Genomic DNA, 23906 nt, shown 5'->3' with positions numbered 1-23906 from the left:
TCTTTTGCAGATTTGTCCTTTTTTCCTGTCATCCATGGGAAATTCTAAAAAGTTATTATAAGCAGCAGGGACAGCACTGGAGACCTGGGCAGGGTCTGTTGAGTTATACAACCTCTCGTTCTACCATGAAAGCCTGCTTTCTTATGCCAAAACTTCAGCAAAAACTTTTAAAAAAATTGAGGTTATTTCTTTCCTGGGACTGCACAACAACATTTTCTCTCATCCTACTGAGGCCTTTCTAGGAAAGCTGCCTCTATGGGCAGCTGTATTCTTTCAAAGATTATAGACTCTCTTAGATGTCCTGGGATGTGCATGCTGTTTTACAGGGAGTAGGCCACACAGAAGATAAATACAAAGACACACACATCCCAAAAATAAAAGAAAACAAATAAAGAGGAAAATAAGAATGCCTACAAAAATAAACTTCACTGCAAATTTAATTCAGACATTTTTGACAGAAATGAGTTCTTGACTTAGTATTCCTGAAAACAGATGTGGTTGTTCTTAATTTGGAGAGCATTTACATTCGTGGGATAAATGACATCCTGCAAATGCTGCGGATCGTTTAATGGTAATTAAGTGTTACCAGCATAAAAGCTTGTAGGAATCATTGAGATGTTGGGATAGTTTTGTTTTTCTTAGCCTTTCCCTCTCAAAATGTTTACAAATTCCATAGGTGCGTGCGCTTCAATGGACTCCGTTTTCAATTTCAAAATCTACATCTGCCTTTTTCTTGTGTTTGCAGGGGTTTTGAAGTTTTGTTCCTCTATGGCAAATCACAGCATTTTGGCAAACAGCTAAAGGAGAAGCTAACTTATGAAGGCATATGAAGGCTACTCTGCATATCTGTATACTATTGTATAGTACGCTTAGTATGCACATAGCAGGAAGTTTTCTGGATGCATACAGCCACAGAAGCACACAGGGATTTATCTGCATGATGCATGACACCTCTGCTACTCTAGGGTATTAGTTTGTAACTCATTCTTAATTAATTGTCTAGTCAAAGTAGCTTGGTTTAATTAACAATGTTAAAGAGACTGACATTTTTGTTAGAATTTCAGCATTTAAAACAATGTATTCTAATTCAGTTTCTTCTAAAAAGTGATGAAAAAAACTTAATCATTCTGTATTGAAAAGTGCTAAAAAGTAGAGAAACAAGCAACACTTCCCATCATAGAAAGTCCTTGAGAGGACAGAGTTTTGACTTAAGAAACAGTTTGTTTTCTAGTAAAAGAAAAAAAAAAACAACTTTTTTTTAGAATCATAGAATGGTTTGAGCTAGAAGGAACCTTAAAGATCACCTAGTTCCAACCCCCCTGCCACAGACAGGGACACCTCCCACTAGACCAGGTTGCTCCAAGCCCCATCCAACCTGGCCTTGAACACTTCCAGGGATGGGGCAGCCACAACTGCTCTAGCCAACCTATTCCAGTGATAATCTGTAAGGTTTCACAATATGCATATTTATGCCATCCCATTTTAAAGTGGTGGTATCACAGCTTTCAATTTGCATAAAAATCATGCATTTCTAACAGGAAAAAATTCAATGTAGGAGTCTTTCCAACTATTAGTGAAGCATACACATATGCCTGTTTTTTTCTGGAATGAGTAATAGTAAGTTTTTTTAATACTCTAGTCATTGAATAGAATTCTTTGGAGCTCTGTGGACAGTTCATTAGGTAGCGGAATTGAAGAAATTATTTCTAGGTGACTGCAAGGGTTATCCCACTCTGAACGTATGCAGACTCATGCAAGCATCCGAGAGCAAGCTGTAACTGCCAAGCTACCTACCTCACTGCAAGTTTAACAGTAAATGTGCGCTTACTGTAACTCAGAGCACAATATGGCCCCCTGCCCTTCAACAAAAGAAAGAAAATAAAAAAACTAAGATAAGAATGTCACTTTGACATTTCCAATCAGACATTCTTAGCTTGCAACCTTGCAAGAACACTGTCAGCATTGTAATATTCAACTCATTCAGCTCTTCTACATGATGCAGCTGAGCAAAGCTCCTGCCTTGTATTAGCATAGCATATTAAAAATAGCAGTCAGTGACAACTGCAAGCTGTTGTTTCTCATGTAGGTCCTGGATACTTCTGTATTGGGGGTAGGAAGGAGGAAAGATTAGAACAAGTAGGGAAAGTCACAAATAAAATGAGAACATCTGCCATGATGCCTTAAGAGACTAAGACTTGACAATGTGTATATCCTATGAGGATATAGTCATATATGTCACAGCACAGTACATAATGTAATGTGCATAAAGTCACATATCATGTTACGTAAGCGTGCAAAATGATGAATAGTTATTTTCTTGCTTTGCTTCCTCTTCAGAGAATCAAAAATAAACCACCCTCTGCTTTAACAACTTTCTAGATCTGCCCAGAAAACTAGATCATGTATCACATACATAAGCTATTTATTAACAGAATTTGTCCTAAGTATGGAAATAAAGGTGATTCTTGGGTAGCATTAATCTTTATGATTATTTTTCCTGATATTACCATTTAGCAAAAAATTGATTAAAATCTTGAAAACAAAGTTTCAGGGTTGTTTTTTTTTTTCTTTTAAATTTAAATATCAGCAGACATAATTGCAAAGCCATCAGATGAAACACTCATTTTTGTTTCATTTTACAGATTTTAAAAAATAAAATTATACTGAAATCTGAATAAAACATGTTTCAGCTGAACTGTAATACCTAAGTTTGTACAAAAATGTAATGCAATTTCCCTCTATCTCAATTCATAACATAACTGTCAGTTGTCAAAAGTTCTAAAGAGAAATTCCAAGTTTCACGTAGGGCTAACCTGGTACTTGAAAGACTTTAGTTCCCTGTTATATGGGCTTTCTATGTGACTGAGTAAGTGGCTTTAATGGATGATAACAAGAATTCAGCTTGGCGGATGTTGAAAGTTACTAACCTTCACCCTCAAACTACCAGCACTGCTGGCTCAGTAACACAGTATGATCCTGCGTAACAGGGAAATGCATGAATTTAAAGCACCCTGAAGAATAAATGCATTCAGGAGGGCCATACAGTTATACAAGATACATTTATAAGGTAAGTTCAAATCTTTCTGCATCCTGTTAGTATCAGTACTTATACAGAAAGTAACAGTTACTACCAAAACCAATGTATCAGCCTTGCACATAGAATATTAAAGTTCATAACAGAGTTTGAAGGTTTTAGAAGAAAGATTTTAGGAACTTGGGAGCAGTAGGCAGAAACTGGGGGTTGGGAAGAGGGAAGGGACTGCTAAGGATCAAAACCAATGAGTCGAAACACTAAAAATTCAGCACTGGAAAAGTCTAACAAACACTGCTCTAGCTGCCTGCTAAAACTTGGTTTATATAACACAATGCTCTTCAAAAAAAGGGAGCTAGAGAGTATTGAGCAGAAAGATTGGAAAATTTGAAGACAGTATACAATTATTTGAAGTAAGCAAAGGGAGGAAGAGGAAAGAGTATTCACAAGACTAAATAAACAAGGCTATCATAGAAAAAATATTGACTATTGACAAATGCAAGGGAGCGCAGGAATACCTGGAATTGTTCAGACACATCAAGTTCTAAATCAACTGTAGCCATTTGTTAATATACCTTAATAGTCACAACCAATAGCTTTTGGAAATAATTTGCTTGATACCCAGCAGCCAACAGAAAAAGCTTACAATTTGCCAGGATCTATAAAGAATGGGACTGAGAATAAAAATGACATTACAATGACACCACATAGATCAACAGTAAGGCTTTACTTGGAGCGTTCAGTCATGGCTACACAGCTTAACAGAGATATAAATGTAATAAGGGATACAGACATCGACAACAAAATCTATTAAACTGCAATTACTTCATATCTTCTAATCCAGAGTTAGGTAAGTAGGAAAGCACGTTATGAAGGAGCTTAACTGCATTCTCCTGCATCCCATTCACAGGATCACAGAACGGTTAGTGTTGGAAGGGACCTCTGTAGATCATCTAGTCCAACCCCCTGCTAAAACAGGTTCACCCAGAGACATGTCCAGGTGGGCTTTGAATGTCTCCAGGGAAGGAGACTCCACAGCCTCTCTGGGCAGCCTGTCCCAGTGCTCTGCCACCCTCAAGGTAAAGAAGTTTTTCCTCACATTCAGAAGGAAATTCTTGTGTGGCAGTTTGTGCCCGGTGCCCCTTGCCCTGTCACTGGGCAGCACTGAAAAGAGCCTGGCCCCATCCTCCTGACACTCTCCCTTAAGGATATTTGTAGGCATTGACAAGATCCCCCCTCAGCCATCTCTTCCCCAGGCTACACAGGCCCAGCTCCCTCAGCCTTCCCTCACAGGGGAGATGCTCCAGTCCCCTCACCATCCCTGTAGCCCTCTGCTGGGCCCCCTCCAGTAGTTCCCTGTCTCCCTTGAACTGGGGAGCCCAGCACTGGACACAGCGCTCCAGATGTAGCCCCACCAGGGCAGGGCAGAGGGGCAGGATCACCTCCCTCCACCTGCTGGCCACGATCCTCCTAATGCCCCCTGGCCTTCTTGGCCTCCAGGGCACACCGCTGGCCCATGGGCAACTGGCCGCCCACCAGCACTCCCAGTCCCTTCCCCGCAGAGCTGCCCCCCAGCAGGTCACCCCTGGCCCGTGCTGGTGTTACAGGTGCAGGACCCCACACGGGCCTTTGTTGAACTCCACCAGGTCCCTCTCCACCCAGCTCTCCGGCCTGTCCAGGCCTGGCTGAATGGCAGCGCGGCCTCCTGGGGGATCAGCCGCTCCTCCCGGTTCTGTATCACCAGCAAACTGCTGAGGGTGCCTCTGTCCCCTCATCCAGGGCACCGAGGGAAAGGCTGGGCAGGACTGGACCCAGCACTGACCCCTGGGGAACACCATCTCCAGGCCTCCAGCTGGTCCCCGGGCTGCTGATCACAACCTCTGAGCTCTGCCATTCAGCCAGTTCTCAGCCCACCGCACTGCCCACTCATCTAACCCACGCTGCCTGAGCTTACCTGTGAGGAGGTTATGGGAGACAGTGTGAAAAGCCTTGCTGAGGTCAAGGTAGACAACATCCACTGCTCTCCCCTTGCCTACCCAGCCAGTCATTCCATCATAAAAGGCTATCAGGTTGGTCAGGTGATGTACTCAGACTCCAACTCAGTCAGCCTCACACAGGGTACCAATTGTTGCAGCACAAACAAACTAGGAGGCTGCAACAAGGCTTTTACCATAGGTCAGATTCTACTGTCTGTGCTCTTCCTCCAGAGGTCAGACCACACTGCTCCTCCTCTATCCAACCCCCTCTCTTACAACCCTCAGGGCTATTTAACTACTTAGTGGGAACGAGCTACAGCTGGACATCATCCATGTCAATCAACCCACTGAGGTCAAGACAAGGCCACAGCTGCATGTTATCAATGCTAATCAATCCACTGCCTTCATTCATCTATAGTCAGGCATGATTTCCCTTTGGTGAATCCATGTTGACTACTCCTGATGACCTTCTTCTCCTCATCCATATGCTTCAAGATGACCTCCAGGATGAGCTGTTCCATCACCTTTCCAGGGATGGGGGTGAAGCTGACTGGCCTGTAGTGTCCCAAGCAGTCTTTCTTGCCCTTTTTGAGGACTAGAATGTCCTAGGCCTTTCTCCAGCTCTCAGGCACCTCTCATGTTCTCCATGACCTTTCAAAGATGACGGAAAGTGGCTTAGCAATAACATCTGCCAGCTCTCTCAGCACTCAGGAGTGTATCCCATCAGGGCATATGGATTTGTGGGTGTCAGGTTTGCCTAAATGAACTCTAACCCAATATCCTCAATCAAGGGAAATTATTCCTTTCTCCAGACTTTCTCTCTTGCCTCCAGGGTCTAGAATTCCTGAGGGTGAGCCTTGGCAGTAAAGACTGAAGCAAAGGCATTCAGTAACTGTGCCTTCTCTGTATCCTTCGTCACCAGGGCATCCACCTCATTCACATTTTCCCTAGTTATCCTCTTCCTACTGCTGTACTTGAAGAAGCCCTTGTTGTTGTCTTTGAAATTAAATCTGACAAGATATGTCAAACAGACCTTAGCCTTCCCAAGCTGTCATAACACCAAAACAAGAGGACATTCAATGAGAGAGGTTAAAATGATAACAAGAAGAAATTATAGTGGATATAAATTTTCATGCTTCGGGAAATCAAAGCATCCACCACTAAATACCTAGGGTTACAGAATGATTCTTGGATAGGCAATTCTACTAGTGACCGTTAAGTAAGATTTTGGTATGCTACTCTTCCATGTAGTTGAGGACGCTGCTGGAGATAAGATATTGACTGGCAGTGTCTGACTCAGTCTGACAGTTCCAGTGCTTCCTTGTTTAAACTGCAGCCACAGATCATGAAAGAGCTGATACTGAGAGCATATTGCTAATATTCTATCATAAGGCATTTCTCACACATGATTTTTAAGAGGACAGTTCTCCAGGTAGAAAGCAAAGCCGCAAAAATGCTAAGTGTTTAAAACTACTAGAAACCATTTCAAAACAAAACAACATACAGACAGAAAAATGCAATTTTCTCAGCAAACTGACGAGCCAGGAACTTCTCTTTACCAAGTGCAACTTCTTAATGTGAATGAGACTACTGAGTCTAGATCAGTGAAGAACAACCAAGATTACAATTCAAAAACTGTGAACCCTTTAACCTGTTAACAAAAATACAGCCGAAACCCATGTCACCATGCTCCTTGCTGTCACTTTTGCTCAGATAGTGTCCTTAAATATAGGCTTTCCTTACAAAAGTCTGTGCATGATGGTAAAGCAAAACCATTAAATGTTATGTTGGAAAAGTTCACCCACACAGACTCTGATCAAAGCTATGCTGTGGTCTACATATTCAATCCCTGATTCAAGTTGGACTCACACATAAAGTGCAGTACAAAAGGTGCTGTACTGAATCTTTCATGAAAACAAGCTTTCTGCAAAAGTGGCAATAAGAGAAGTTTATCAAAAAAAGATAAAGGATAAAGGAGCTTTTAGTCAGCTCTTGATAAAGGAGGAAAAGAATCTCAATCATTGCAGAAGCTGTGAAGTTTGGGGTGTTATTATTGACAGATTTATATATTATTATTATTTTTAAAGACTTTAAGCACAACCAACATGGAAAATAAGCTGTCAAAGTAGTTCCCATCATTCTCCTCTGTCTTGCACCACAGTAAAATCATAATGCAGAACCCAGACATGGGCAGCTTTATTCAGACTGCAAATCGTATTGCATGCCCTTGATGTTTTTCCCTTCTAGTATCCCCTTTACAAATACTTTCACTTACAAAAATAATATCCACTGGGATTAATTCTGTTAAAATCCACTTCCTGTTAATGGGATTGTGTGAAATTTGGTCATAAGCTACTAGAATGGCTACATTTTGATTCAGACATTTCGTAAGTTTGCTTCACAGAAGGTTTTTTGTTATGTGTGAATTAATTGTTCTGGGACACCTACTAGCAGAAGAGAGTCACAGAATCTAAGAGAAGCTACAGGCTCAATAGTACTACATACTAATACACAGAACAGCAGCACTTAAGAAATTTCACTTCTGTCATCACAATGATCTGCTGGTACATTAATACCTATATGTTTATCCTACCTTTTGTTTCAGAAATATGAATAACAGTTTACATGTCCATAAAGCACCTTTATAATCATTGAAGTCTCAAGCACAGCATAAACTACAGTTTAAGCAGTGATTTCTAAATTTGGCCCAACATTTTGTAGTGAACTTCCTTTTAAAAGTTTTCTTTTAATGATTTAAACCTCAAATAAATATACCAGTAACTCTCAGTATTCTTAAATGCTTATTTACATCTAATATTAAAAAGTACACCTTACATCTTATTTGAAGTTGTTTCCCTTAAACTACTGACTTCAGTTCATAGACACTGAAACTAATCCCCAACCACCACTGCAAAGAGCTCCACATTTAAAAAAACACTTCATGAAAATGCATATTCATTATGAACACCACACACTGTATTTCAACAAAAGTGTGCTTTTAATCTGATGATTGCTTTCTTAAAAGTAGCATCAACCCATTTATAATTTTATTTACATTTTTACATTTAAAATTTTTGAACTAGATATCATGACTAAGTTAAAAGGTTCTACAAAAAATCCATTGCACTAAGCACTGCCAAAATACATCCTTGTTTCCTGGCAATTTTTAATATTCTTTATATCTGTGCTCACAGCCAATATCTTGGTATTCACGTGAAGTAAAAAGAAAAAAAGATAGTCCAATAACTTCTTTAGTACCTATAGGAATAAATTAAATATGCAAGTATACGCATAAAGGTGCAGAGGTCCTCCATATTATAATGAGCTTTTAACATTTATTTTTGAGAGTTTTCTAAATGTTCTAAATTCACCCCAGTAGATATTACTGAGGGAACATATTGGTCCTTGCTCTGAGCTTGTTTCAGCTCTCCAAGAACTGGCTATAAGCAAAATGAAATCAGATTCAGACTCTGAAGAGATTAATTATTGCAGCAATTTGGTAACTGTACCATATAAAAATAGCTAACAAACTCAATCCTCACCACAGTTCACACCCCAGCTGGCATGAGACAATAAATATTAGTGGGCAAAAAAAGGCAGCACAAGGTTTTCCTACTCCAAGCCTTGTTGGTAGCCTCAGAGATTTTCCTGTTCGCTTCATCCTTTGCTAAACCCCATGAGATTCAGGGAAGTATTCACTGACTACTATCAGTTTCAAGCACATGCAGAAGTCCCTATTTCTTGCCCAGGACTTCTTTCCAGAATCAAACTGCAAATTGCCTCCTGTGAAATAAAAATAATTTGTACAAATACGGGAACAAGTTGAAATGTTTAGCATACAAGCATATCCCTTGTAGCAAAGTGATGATATCTACCCCTATGTCTAGACTAAAGCCTCCCTAGAACTCCCTTTGTCAACTCTCATAGCTACTTAGTTTTCTCCATAAGTATTAAATTATAATGATGGTTTCAAAGATGTGACAACATTGCTTAAAAAATCCATGAAAAAATTATATTGTTTGTAAATTACTTAGGCTTCTTTGTAACTGTTTCTGACATTTTTTGTCCTAGTACCTTAAAAATACCCCTATGGGGAATCTTATTGCTTCAATGAGCCACAAGAGTAAGTAATCTGAACAGAATGCAACTCTTTCAAGCTTGTCAGTGAATCTGCACTGGTTAAGGAGGCAAGGTTGGCTTTGTAACTTTTGTCAATGCAACCCATTGCAGGGTATATACTCTTTGGGGCAGGTACAAAACAGTTCTACAGAAGCTTTCTGCCTTTTTTTCCCTCCCTCCACTGTAGCTAGTGAGCTTTCTACAGGAGGTTTAAAAAGTGCATCAACGAACTGACTAAAGAAGAAACCCCTCAAGAGCTATTAGAGATAAAGTCCCTCTTTCAACAACCACTAAAGGGTCAGAGAGCATACCAGGAAAGTATGCTTAGGGCTCCGAGATAGCTCCCTAAAACTACAGAGAAAAAAACCACATAATTAAAGCTGAGGAATACTATATTGACTAGCTCCACTGAGAGAAATTAAAATGGCCCTTCATTATAAATCCCTAAAAATTACACTGTTCTTTATCAGGTATTAATTGGTACAAATTTTAAAAACTGCTGGTACAGTTTTCAAGCTTTTGCAATATTAATACACCTACCATCTGATTTTGTAATTTTTCAAACATTACTTTGAAGCTCCTGTAGCCAATTATACAGTGTTATTATTAATTACAGCTTGCAGCTTGAAATACAGCGTTATCAATAAAGTTCAGCTGCATAAATATAAAAGAAAAACAAAATTTAATTAAACAGTTTCTCCTTTGTGAGGGCATGTTAGAATATTATTAGTTGTGAAAATTAATTTGTTAAGCTTGAAACCGGTCTTTAAAGTGGAAATATCTCTGGGAAAAAGGTTACATTTCATGTATTGCATTTCTTCAGTCTTCATGTTGCAAGATTTTTTAATCTTCTATAAAATAACATTGTCAAGGGGGGGGCAAAAAAAGAAAGTATATCATCAGCTTACTTAATAAGATATAAAAAGCTTTAGTTTTATACCAAGGGTATACAAAGATTACTGCAGGAAACATGAATTGAATTAATCTTAACACCAATCTATTTTATTTATTTCTAAATTATAAATAAATGTTTTAAATGGAAAGGCTACAGACCCTTAAGTTTTATTTTACTGCTCAGCCCTTCCTCCCCACATCCTGCTAAACTTTCACTCTATCCATTGAAAGATTTAGATGTCCAAAAGATATGAAAGCTATGAAATAGTCCAATAATTTGGAGAAAAGCAAAGATAAAACACACAACTGTTGAAACACAAAAAAAACCTGACAAAAAAGATGACTTAAGAACTATGACAAAGAAATGCCACAAACCATTTGTATCTAAACAACATATACCTAGCTATGTTGAAGTCTGAAACAATTTAAATAAAGCTACTGTAGCTTTCATTCAGTATATGTCTTCATTATAATTAGATACATAGTTATCAATGTGACTATAATGGTAAAATATTATGAAGGAACTGCAGTCCCTTCTCAGAAAAATGCTATTAATGGCAACTCCCAGGATAAAGGGAGGAGGTGAAACTACAAAACTCTGTTCCTGAAAACAAGCATTCAACGGTGCACACTGATAGTAAGTACACTGTTCTCTTCTGAGGTAAAGCTACTTCAAAGTTATGTCATTTTGGCTCAGTCAAAGATCTGGTCCTAAATCCTTTTTGCTGTCCTCTTAACACCTCTGGCAAGACATGCAAAACTGACTTACAAGCAAAAAGGGGCAAGCAGTGATGAAGTTCCTCACCTATTCTTAATGATCAGCTAAAATTCCCTGCCTTTACCATTTTTATCTCCTCTTCTGATATTTCATAAACATTTCACTGCCAGTACCCATCAGTGCTTGTGTCAATTTTTCATTTACCACTACTGGGGATAAAATCTGTTGTGTAGCATTTCATATATTATTTGCGGATTTGTTACACTTTCCAGTATAAACATTGCACTAATGAAACAAGTATTGTGACCTCAAAGATATTTTTCTGAACTAGATTTTTTTGTATTCTGTAAAAAAGTGAAAAGGGTCCCATGATTTTCTCACTGATGGTAAATTCATTTGGTATCTAAAAGCAAGGGGAATGAACCATTAAAAGAAAGTGAGATTAGAGACTTTCCAACACTTATTTTGTCAAACATCATTGACAGTGAAGTAAATAAAAGGGCAATATTCAGCATGACAGTTCAATGAGAACTTGGTAAAATGTGCTTCCTTCTGTTCCTCTTTTTAGTTTCTCTCAGTAAGTCAAGTTTCTCTCAGTTTAATGCTTAAACTGTTATGCATAATCATTGTGTATACTCATTTATTTGGCCAATATACCAATAAGATTTGATCATGATGCCAAAATTATTATAGTTATATCATTGATTAATGTTGTAATGGGAGCAGAAAATTCTCTAAATTTAATCGTTGTCTTCAAACAATAATGCATGGAAGAATATGTTATTCCAAGTACTACTCCCTATTCTCCTTACAATCATTGTCATGTAAAACATTTAATTTCCAGCTATGCTTTGTCCCGGACAGGATCTTTGTCATTAAAATAAGAGCAGATTTTGATATGTAATATACTCCATGACATGTCAGGGTGGCACATCTTTGACCTTTTCAGTATTCCACATTTCATTTGGGAGCCTGTTCCTTCCTTTCTGCTTCTCTTACTGATGAAGAAATAGAAGTTGAACAGAGGACAAATGAAACCAGAAATCGGAGGTAAAGAGTCAAGTTCATGACAAATAAGTACCTGAAATTATAAGTACATTAACTTCATCTCTATTTTGAAAATATTTTAAACCCTACCCCTTTCTTAACTGACTGGAGGAAATTTTAAAGAAACAAACAAAAAATCCCCAGAACCAAGCTTTCCTATTTTTATTTTCAAAACTGCTCTCACACATCCTCTCACTCACTGAACATTTTTCAGAAATGAGTACATCAATTTCTTTCACATCCTTTCCTCAAATTTATTGCTTTCCATTGTGCTTATCTTAACATTTACTTTGGTTCCAGTTGTTGGTTACTTATCTTAAATAGGATGTAAAGTACTCAGAAAGGAGCTGAGCTGTCCTACGCATTTGTATGCCAGCAGCACAAGGGGAGCAATGTCCTGATCAGGTTCTCTTAACACACAGTATTTTAACATGGACCTGTTAAGTTTTGCTGGTTTGTGTGCAGTCTTTTACAATGTGAAGATTTTTATAAACCTACCTAGACTCTATAGTCTCAGACCTCATAATTAGATGCTATTCAGACTTTCCATTTTAGAAGTATTTCCAGCCCTATGATTCAGGCAAAAAGTCTGAGGACAGTGGATAATAGAATCAGGCTGGAAGGGACATTAAGAAATCATCTGATCCACATCCCAGCCCCAAGGAAGAACTAAGTACACTTATATAATTTCTGGGCAGGTGTTTGCCTAATGCATTCTCCTAGATCCTCAGGAATGGAGGCTCGAAAATGTCCCCAAGCAAGCTGGTCTAATGCTTTAACATCTTAACCACTGAGAGGAGCTTTCTCCAAATCTACACAGAATCATGCTAGAGATTAATTCCATTACTTCTGCTTGTATATGCATTTGGATGAACAAGTGGTCCTTGTTCAAAAAGCCATTTGTCTATTCAAAAACATCATTTTCCATCACCTTCCCTTCTTAGTCAACTTGTCTTCAGACTAACTAAGCACCTTGCTCAGTTGCTCCTCGCAGACCATGTTTTAAAGATTTGTGATTGTCTTTGTCCTTGAGTGTGGAGCCTCTCACCTTTGTGAAGCGAGGGTCAAAACCTGTACTGGGTCAAAATGAGGTTTCACAACTGCCAGGCACATTGGAGGATTACACAAATTATTTTACAGATGGTATGTTCATCTGCATGTTCCAGTAAAACATAAGGAACACAAGCAGGTTATAATTTACTGTCATGCTCAGATCATTTTTTGAAATAGTATTTTCTGACCAGTCTTTCTGTATTCACCATTGTACAGATCTTTCTTGCTGAAGCACAATGCCTTGCATTTGTCTTTTAAATTGCATGCCATGTTTTAAGACCATATCTTCAGTTTTGGGCTCTAAGAATCCCTTCCAGTACACTCTTAGTCCTTACACAAGTCCAGCTTAAAGTCACCTCCAAATTTTACAAACATATCCTTCATTCCAAGTCTATCTGGACTAAACTTCAAAACATTGGCTAGTACCTGATCCAACATAGATACCAGACAACACACTCTTCCTTTTAAACAGAAACCATTGCTAATTACTCTCTGGGAAAAATTTTCTACATAGGTCTGCATCCAGACTATGATATTTTCACCTAGATCACAATTCCCAAATTTGCTCAGGAGAATACTGTATGCGACAGTTGAGATAACACTACAAAATTCAAAAGACATGACATCAAGTGCTTCTTCTCCAGCTATAAAGCTGTTATCCTGTCAAAGAAAATTATTAGATGGCTTTGATACTATTCGTTCTTGACAATTCTGTACTGGCTATCAGTCATGTCCCTGTGGTTACATATGATTCACCTGATTATTTACTGCAACATTTTTCTAGGAACGAAAAATGAATTGTCTGTCCTGCCTCTCCTTTCCTTCTTCAGAATTATTTGAGTCCCTAGTACCTACAAGAGTTAGTAAGTTGCTATGAGCACAGAGGTTGACAAAACCAAGTGCCCTCGTAGAGAACATGTCATAACGGGGAGGGGAATAAAAATTTAAAAAAAAAAAAAATAAATCAAACCACAAATCACCACTTTAGATGCTCCTTGGTATTACACAGGTCTTGTAATGTTTAGGACACCAATTTGTGATTTTAACTGCTTTGGATTCACAATCCTATTAATAATATGTATTTAATTAATCATATTAAGATTAATTATTTATCAGATGACAGTGGTATTTCCTTATTCTAGAATCAGTCAAGATCCAACTGACACAAACTCAAGTCATTGCGATTATAATGAAATCCCTGTTGTTCTTGCACCCATCTGAAGAACTCTCATATTTCTGGAGACAGGAAATGGTAAAAAAGTCCTGAGCACTTCATTTTATTTGTTTGCTTTTAGAACTCAGCAGAACTAGCTGGGCTACAGGTGGCTTCAAGAAAAAGTAATTTTCAGCCAATGAACTACTCAGTGAATGTCTGGGGCAACCAGTCTATTTGCAGCTGTATTTGATACAATAGATAAAGCATCTCTTTTAGACACAAGCTGTGGAAGAATTACTCATGCCTTTGGTAAATCCAGATCAAACCATTATGTTGTAGTCAGCCTTGGCCTCCCATGAAGTCACCTAGGATCTGACAGCATTGAGTACAAGCTAGAAACAGAATATTTATTAGTTAACCCATCGAGAATATTACTTACGCTGGTTCCTTAATGGCATGAATTCCTGTGGTTTTTGTTTAACTGCCAGATTGTTGCAAGTAATCAGTAACCTTTATGGTTCAAACATAAGTACCTGAAACACACATGCACTTTCCTGGATAGATGTCATCTCTATATTTGCATGCAGCTATTGAAAATGGAAGAAATTATCAAATTTTCTCACCCAGCTTACTTCAAAGAACTAGAGTTTGTATGTACATGCCCTGCACGTCAAATCCAGTAGATTAACCCAGGCTTTCTGAAGAAGGACAGGAAGGCTGTTTGCAATATTATATATATTTTTAAGGCTATTATTTTGTGTCATTTAACACTGCATTTAGTGAAAGAACAATTCTGCCTTCTATCAAACAACCTGCTACTCATCATCTTATTCCTTGGTGTCCAAAACCTATCACTCCTGAGAAACAGCCTCTTTTTCAGGCCAGAAATAACTATGGTAGTGTGAAGGAAGAAAAAAAAAAAGATCAAAGAGACTTAAATATACTTCTCATAATAATGCCTGTATTTATATAGCACATTACATCCTGAAGGAAAAACAACAAGGGAATGTCTTTGTACTTCACAGATTTTTTGGTTGTTTTTCAAATTCATCAAAATTAAAATCCCTAGATTTATCAGTGCTGAAACACGGAAAATGAGGTCTCATCGGACCATGATTTTCCTAAGCTAAATCAATCGCACCTCCTCAAACCTGGCTGTAATTCATCTGGTGGTTGCTTTTTGCCCCTAACTCGTCAAGGAGCTCCCCCTTTCCAAAAGGGGCAAAAGACATACATTTTTTGCCTCTCGGGAACTCTCCTTAAATTACAGCCAGAACTGTCACCTTGGCAGATGCATGAGCTACAAAATCATCCATAAACCCCTCCAGTTGAGTCCATGCGTAGACCTAGGCAGAGCTCAGCAATTGTCTGTAATCCGGCAGCTATAAATACAAAACCTGATAAACATACACTCACCGATTTCTCTGGAGATCTGGGTGAATGCCTCCACACCACTCTCTCCATAGTTCCCTTCAGAAGCCAACGTTGAGACATAGTTCCACCCGAGGGCCGTCACAATGTCAACCATGGCCTGTGCTTGGTAGGAGTCCGGTGGGACCACTCGAGAGAAATAGTCATATCTGGTGTTATCACTCAGTTCTGGAGCTGTAGATGCATAGCTGATTTGAGGTATCTGCAAATAGAATGACAAGCCAATCTAATACCCTTTTACATTATATACTTGTATGTTTGAAAGGCGTAAAATAGATCATGCACAGGCATTGTACAGAAATAGATATCTTGTTTTAATTAAATCAGCTGATTGAATAGCATCTCAGATTTCATAAAATGTCAGTCAAATCTTATTGTATAACACTCTCACCAAGAAATAATGCATTCGGCTTTTCTCCAGATGTCATGATTCTTGACATGTAAGTGTAACAACTTCTTTTTTATTCCTGACTCTGATAGGAATGGGTGAAGAAAAAAAAAAAAAAAAAAAGGAGGGAAAAAAAAAAAAAAAGGAGGGAAAAAAAAAAAGGAGGATTTCTTACTATTACTGCAGATTAAAAGGTCAGTATTGATGACTGTGATTCTTAAAAATGCTACACTTACATTTGACAAGTAAAATGCAGATGCTTTCCCTTTAAGTCTTTGGTTTATTTATGTACATGCATGTGTGCTTTCCCATTTTATTGCTGTTTTTCAAGCTTTCTCTAACATAGATTTTTCAGTTTCCAGTTTTAATACAGTATCGTGCATGATTTAAGAATATGGAGACGATGTAGTTAATACCAAAAGCTTGGTGGTTAAAAAACAACTAAAAAAAAAATAGTTATCTGCATACAATTTACATACAGAGAAGCAGAAAGTTTTCAAGGATCATAAATTTTGTAGAAACCACCTCAGTATTCTTTGTAGAAACAAACAAAAAAAATCCCTACTAAATAACAGAAATATTTTTTTAAAAAATTACTATTTTTATGAGGAAAAAAAAATCTAGTGTGATTTTCTATTAACTCATCTTAAAAAAATCAGTTTGGCAATGTCTGTAAGCAATATTCAATTATCCAGAAGAGTGTCTTGGTGAAAAAAAGTTTAATTAACATTTATGCTAACTTTAAAGGGGAATTACTTTCTCATTTAAAATAGTAAAACTGTTGAAATAGTCACTAGTTTGAAATGAAAGATATTGCAAATATTGCATTGCATTTCTAATTGATATTAATAATAGGTGCTTAATTCACATCCTACAAAACACGGAATAGACTTCAAGAAAGCAATCTGAGCAGAGTTCCTAAACTGATTCTGTTGAGAGCTGAATGTAGCAGACACCAATAACAAGTGATCTGGTAAATGCTCACTGTCACATCAGATGCTATAGTAGAAGGTTTCAGTGCAACTCTTAGGTCCTGTACAGTGCTTTCATCAGCACAAACTAAAAAAGGGATTTGAGGCAAACATAAAGGATTCAAAAAGTCTGGTCATTAACCATACCTGCAAAAACAGTGTATACCCTTACAGCCTCAAAAAACAGTTTATAGCCTAAGGGATGGCAAAATCATTTCTCAGTCAGAAGCAAACTCTTATATGTCTTGGCTATATTCTTTTTTAAGAAATCCTCTACTCATGGAAATGCCTCAGATTATTTAATCTGAAATGTTGTAATAACCAAAGACAAAAGAAAAAAAGGAAAGGGAGGATGTCAGAAAATATAAACTAAAGGTTATATCTCACAGAAATCAGTATTCTAACACAGCAAAGACCCACCAAGTAAAACTAAAGAATAAATTGACCTTACAAAACTTGCTTTGTATAAATTCCCTTTCTTTCAGGAAATGTTTGAAACATCTTTATCTCTTTACAGGCAAGAGATTTTGGCCTCTAATAACACAATTGCGTGCATTTAGAGCACACACATACAATTCTCTTTCTAAATTTGCCATGTTAATGTCTAAACCAGTCATTTTCCAGATAGAAAAAAATAGACAACCTCTGTGATTTTTTTCTCATTTTACTTCTCAATGTGCCATTTCACAAACACTATGGCATTGTTGCTTTGCTGAAAGTTATTTCATCACATCAATAATGTTCACAAAAATCAACACCAGTAAGAGATCTTTCAGATGGATACTTTGTCATTGAAAATCTTGAAGCCTGGACCACAGTCATATCCATTAACTTTCTCCATTCCTGTTTCTCTTCAGGCATGAGATGAATAACAAATCCTCAGTATATGTTTGTAGGAGAGTTGCTGGTTCAACCACAGCAACGAGATGTTTCAGATCAATAGCCATATTTTATGTACTGTGAATATCACTTATTTGGGGCCTTGGAAAATGCAGACAAGAGATGCAACTTTCCTACTTTTCAGCTCTTTGTAGTTCAGCTTCTTCCCTAAAGTTATTTCTAACAGTGTAAAAAAGCAGAAGGAAAACACAGACCGAACTCAATACCCTGAAATCATTGGGCACACTTAGTAGGCTTAAATCACTGCTGTTGTATAACTTATGCCAATTTTTCACTAGTATGAAAGAACAATATGACAAGTAAAAGTAGGAAGCAAGACACTCTCTAAATAATGGTGCATGCAATGGAATATGTAGTTACTTTCCTTATTTCTTTTTGTATACATCCCTCATGGTTATAGAGAGCACTTAACATTCAAGAATTTTCTCCCCAAAACTGCAGATCTCCCACCCAGAAATACCTCATGGATTTCTTTCTGTGAAAGCATTTTGTGCAACAATAAACAGAAACTTACTTACTTCCCTTCCTGCACTTAAACATACATTTGTATATAGGCAGGGGCTGAAAAATAGCTTTCAAATTTGAGGATTTGGGGTACGTTCCAACAGTCACTGAAAAGTCTCAGAACAAGACCCAAACAAATTGTTTGGCACAAGGACAAATTGTTAGGATTTAGTGGTTCAATAATCCATGAATGAAAAACATATACATTGAAATGTAACAACTCTGGATATGGACTGTAGGTTTAATAAACCATTTTACATGTCCCCAAGTACATTTTACAAAAGAAAGCATAATGCTGCCTAAGCAAGGGAACGGTTATGCTCTATCAATTCAGTAATATGTGTTTTTAAAACTCCCTAAATACAGACTGTATTTATACTTTGTTCCACTGGCCCCCTGAGACATAAATTTGCATTTTGAAAGAGACCTGTAAAGGGGTTTTATATTTCTTATTTTAGATTTCTCAATCAAAATTTTCAAAATTAAATGTAATATGTGTGACATTTACATTGTATTTAAGTGCTATATAGCACAGTTAATAGTGTATTTCCTTTTCTTTGGGGGAAAAAAGGGAAAAATACAATGGATTATACAACCACATTTGAATCAGTTGTCACACAACAGCTGTCACATTCACTGACAATGGCTAAAAGCATTCACATTTAAATGTTCATTGGTATATTTTTTCTATTCCTTCCTACCCTATGGTTTGGCCACTACTTCCCATTAATGTATAATCTGTTAATAAACTTTCAACTTCTAGTGGGTGACAGACAGGAACTCTGAAATTATTATACACAGGAATTCTTAGAAACCTTCTTTTAATTCTTTTTTTAAGGTTGAACTACCAAATGTTTAAAACCAAAGCATTTATAGAGTGGCGCTTTGAAACATCCAGTTCTAGTTAGGTACTGGTCTTAATCCTGGTGCATGCTGAACTACTAGAAATCCTTCAGTCCTTTTATTTAAGTCAGTGGTGGCCTCATCTCGTTCTATTACCCAGTCACTGACATCACGAAATAATTCTGCAGGCTTAAAAAGGAACACACACACAAAAGAAAAAAAAAAAAAGGAAAAAAAAACCCAAAGAAAAAGAAAAGAATTGCTGATAACTTAGTAGAACAGCTAATCCTTCAAGACACATTCAAGCCAAAATCAGCAGTCAAGAATAGTTTATTTTTCCTGGATCTTTTTATATATATCTCCTAGCTGATTTACAATCTGTTTCTAAAGATCTCCCCTTCCCCAGGGATTACAGTAGAGCAGTTACTTCCAGAATTAACTCTCCACAAAGCATGACTGTGGCAGCACTTCAAAGAGGGAACAACATCTGTACAAGATACCCACCAAGCATCACTGCAGCACAGACTCCTACTCCCTGATGGAGAAGGTGTGGCCAATTTCCTAAGTGCCAAAGGCAGCTAATTTAACCTTTCATTTGTTTCAGCCAAGTGGTAAACAACCTCCAGTCCCTCATACACTGAAAATAAAAGCCATCCCCCACTCCCAAATCCAGGACTATTCTTGAGGAAGCATTACCCTGGATCTGTTTGGTGGGTCTAGTGCTGAGATCCAAGCCCAGAGGGAAAAATGTGACCCTAGGTTTGGCCTTCCAGCAAAGTGTCTTCACCAAAGCAGGCAGCCCTTTGTATGCCTTCTCTTCAATGACACGCTGTCCAAGTTTTTGGACCAAAGTTCACAGGAACCTTCTTTTATTGTGCTTTCAAAATCCATTCGCATGCTATGTTTATCTATGTAAAGTATCAGCTGGCCATTTCAAATGCCATCTTCCTTTGTACAGCATTTCAGCTGAAAGCATGATTGGGAGCAGAGTATCAGACAGTGAAATGAGTTAAGCTCATAAGAAAAAAGCCCTGAGAAAGGAATCGCCAGTAATTTTGCACATTACGGATTGTGAGTTACAGTCACAGCAGTAACTGCACTGTACAGCCACCCGGAGTAATGGCCTTAAATCACTCACATCCTCACTTTCACTACCCACTCAGTCCTATCACTACTAAATGTAACATATTAGCTAGCATTTTATTTCCCTTTTCCATTCTCTCATCACTGAGCCGTCTTTTTTTTTTTTTTTTTTTTTTGAGAAATATTAGCAGTAGCATATTAAAAATAGTAGTAATTGGAGCTAACAAATTCAAGTCAATAAACTTTGGGTTAATGATTGCTCAGTATCAACTGGAATATTACCACCAACTCATAATGCTTGCAAAGGAATAAAAGTGCCAGAAGTAAAATTTGACTGTGGAAACACGTTTTCAACTTGGTGATTTTTTTGAATTTTAAATGTCTATCATTAATCATTAATAGCCCTGTCTTTTCAAGATTTTTATTCCCTCTTCTGTACAGCAAGAAAGAGTTCTTTGTGAGTACGAAAAACTCACAGCAATGAAATGAATCCTGAGGGCCTAGACATTGAACAGTTGCTGGATGAGAGCTGAGGTCACTAAATTTTAGCTATTAGTCACATTTGTAAATTGCCACCAGCCAGAGGATCATCCTAGTCTGCTTTCACTTCTGAAAAACGTGTCAGCCTGCAATACAGTAATGTTAAAGTATTCAGGGCAGCCATTCAAGATTCAAAAGTCTGATGAGGCTTGATAACATCTTACTCTATACCAAATGAGAAAAAATGTTCTTTTTTGTTACTAACTGTGGTGTTGTGCTCCATCACTGTGACATCCCACCCACCCCCCCAGTCCTGACCTTTATTTCCATAGCAATGCTCAGGTGATAACCAGCAGTAGTGGTTTTAATGAATGTGTCTGATCATGGTGGATGCATCTCAAAGTGTGTTTGAGGGGGAGAAGTAACAGCACAGTAGCAGAGGGCTTATTTGAGCAACCTCCCACCTAACCACAGCTCTGGTCAAATCCAACTCAAGCCAAGTTCGAAAGAAAATAACTTCTGCAGTCAGTATGCAAATATGACTATAAGTCAATTCTCTTCCTCCATAAACAGCCCATAGAGCTTTCCCACATGGTAGCGGGCTGCACGCCAGGATCTCCCCTTGAGCAGGGACACCTCTCAAGGTCACTTTGTGAGGCTGAGAGATTCCTTGCTGCAACAGATTCTCGGTAAGTGACTCATAGCATGCTAAACTTTGAAGTCCTAACTAAGTGATATAAAGGATTGATTGTGCACATGCAATCCTTTAGCTATAAACCATAGACCAAGCCTGGGACTAAGTCTGGATCTAGCCACACCTAAACTCCCCTCTGAGAGGAATTTAGAACACAAGGGGGTCCTCTCTGAACCTCATGACTCAACGGGAGAGTCTCCTTGACAGTTCTGTCTGACCCTGTCCTTTGTGCAGTAAATGATGCAGTGTACCTTTCCATCGAATCTTGTTAAACCACTGTCACATTTACTATCAAACTTTGTTAAATCGCTCGTTTATTTCAAGAAACATATTGCTGCTTCTTTTTTAGGAGTGAAGTGCATCACTCCACCCACAACGCTAACTGCAGGAGAAGGTGAAATGCACCCTGAAACTGCCCATTTCTCTCCACGAACTACAAAGGCAGCCTGGGAGATTAATTCAGCTGTTATACACACACTATGAAAAGCAATACTGTAAACAGCTGTGTCTTCCACTGAATCTCACAAACCCACTCGTTTTGGCTACAGGTGTTTATTAAGACATCTGTGCACAGATTATGATCAACTTCCTTATGTGATGTCTTCATCTTTCCATCTATGACAAAAACTGAGCAGGTCACCCATGCCATCATTAACAACCTTGTTTCATTCATTTTCAGAATAAACCAACATTAAAACACCTTGGGAAGATACAACACATTAAGACTCAGTAATGCCTTTGGAGATGTAAGATACCCCGTTCAATGCTCAGAGCAGCTAAAGAGGGTGACACCTTGCCAACTCCACTGGCTACAAACCACCTCTAATAGAGCTGATGTTGTGGAAAAGTTTCAGCAAATGAAGCTTTCTGATTCAGCCTCTTTCCCAGGATTTTTACCATGAGGAGGAGCAATCTGTGACAATATATTTTCCTAGTAGATGCATATATGTATTCACTTGTATTTATAAATACATGTAATTCTAAACTATATTTATTCAGACACATACACTTCATGCTTTCTCTGTATGTTAAGGACACTCAAGCACAGTATATATTGTGTGTCCAGCAATGCATCTTGCTCAGAAATTATCATGGATTTGCACTGCCCCCCAAAAAATATGGTCATATCAGCTAAAGCAAAAGCAAGAAACAACAGATAGGTTTTTCACCTAGATGAACACAATTTATAATGCATTTAGTTCAAAAAAGTTTAATAAAATTTAAAATCTTTGGAAAAGGAAAGAACAAAAGTATAACGTGAAAGCTACCCTTAGCTGGTTTCACTCAGAAGGCAGGTATTTTTGTTAAAATCCATTTGAATTATTCCAAGTCGTTCTACTTGCAGTAAATATCATAGCAGTTCCTGTCAAGGGTGCTTGCAATTCATACACCTAATGATGAGGAGATAATGATAAGGTAGCTTCAAATCTTTTGAAAGTTCCCTACGTGTTTGTATGGGCTTTGTGCAAAGATGCGGTGTTTGTGATAAAATGCAACATAGGCATTGCTATTTTTCCCCCAAACACAGGGACAGAAGTGATCCATCACACCTAAACAATTCTGAGCTGGGATAGGTAAATTATTTTACTCTTTCTTTTCAGTTTCTATTACTCTTTCACTGGCTTTACTTCTGTTGCCATCAGTTACCTTCTGAAGAAACATTCCTGAGCAGAATATATCTTCAGCGATCTGCACTGATCTTTTCACATGAGAAGGACATAGCTGAGAATCAATGCAGCATGGTTTGTTGCCAACAGAACTATTTCCATAACCATCATAGGTTGGTGTGGTATGTGAAAAATTACAGAGACAGATACATTTGCTAGCCCAGTTGAAATATGGGGATAAAATGCAAATCCTCTTTCATTACCGATTTTCTCTTTTTTTCCCCCTCAACTACACAGTAATTATCTATCACACCCATTTCTGAGGTTATCTCTGGTGGTCAAACAGGCTAGCAACTATGGTATTCTGAATAATCTGAATTACCCCAGAGAAAGTAATTTTTTATAATTAATACACAGTTGTATAGTATCAGATTTTGAGCTGAAAAATTACTAAAGCTCCATTGCATTGTATTCTATCCCCATCAAGCCAGAGAATATCTTTCATAAAGTCTAACCAAAAATGCTACAGCAACTGTATTTCAGTTTGTGACCTGCTGTGCTGCCCTGGTAGAACAGGGTGCGACAAAAAAGGAATGTATATAACAAAGTGTTCAGATTTTAGAATTAGTTTCCTTTCAGTGGGTTGAAGTAGGTCAGGGACTCATTAGAAGTCATTACTTTTAATTACACACAAGGGATACTATAGAAAGAATAATAATAATAACAACAACAACAACAACATGATATCACAATCTCAAATCCCATAACAGATGCAGCATCTACAAAACAAATTCACCACTCTGAAAAGTACAGGTCTCTGCTGTGTGATGCACTTTAGGGCAAAAAACATTAAAAGGATATTTATGCATTACGAACATTTTTACAGCTGAAGCACATCTTGTCACACTGTGCATTGCTGTGTAACTCCAGGAGGATAAGAACCCATCCAAGGACAGCTTGAACTGTCATCAATGTTCTGTGCAAGACAGTCTATTGATAAATGTTTAACAA

At 37.9% G+C, this 23906-nt stretch overlaps 1 protein-coding gene across 3 annotated transcripts in view; it reads right to left on the bottom strand.

Moving 5' to 3' along the window:
- GRM8 (glutamate metabotropic receptor 8) overlaps positions 1-23906 on the bottom strand; it is a 356040-nt gene that overhangs the window by 270537 nt on the left and 61597 nt on the right. For all 3 annotated transcript variants that reach the window (XM_037390285.1, XM_037390286.1, XM_037390287.1), the window contains one exon: positions 15411-15627. In XM_037390285.1, coding sequence (XP_037246182.1) covers positions 15411-15627 — 217 coding nt within the window. The remainder of the gene's footprint in view (positions 1-15410; positions 15628-23906) is intronic.

The sequence above is a fragment of the Falco rusticolus genome, chromosome 5 (genome assembly GCF_015220075.1).
Source record: "Falco rusticolus isolate bFalRus1 chromosome 5, bFalRus1.pri, whole genome shotgun sequence".
NCBI classification, from domain to species: Eukaryota; Metazoa; Chordata; class Aves; order Falconiformes; family Falconidae; genus Falco; species Falco rusticolus.
The sequence above is the reverse complement of the archived record's forward strand: the minus strand, read 5'-3'. Positions and strand labels throughout refer to the sequence as shown.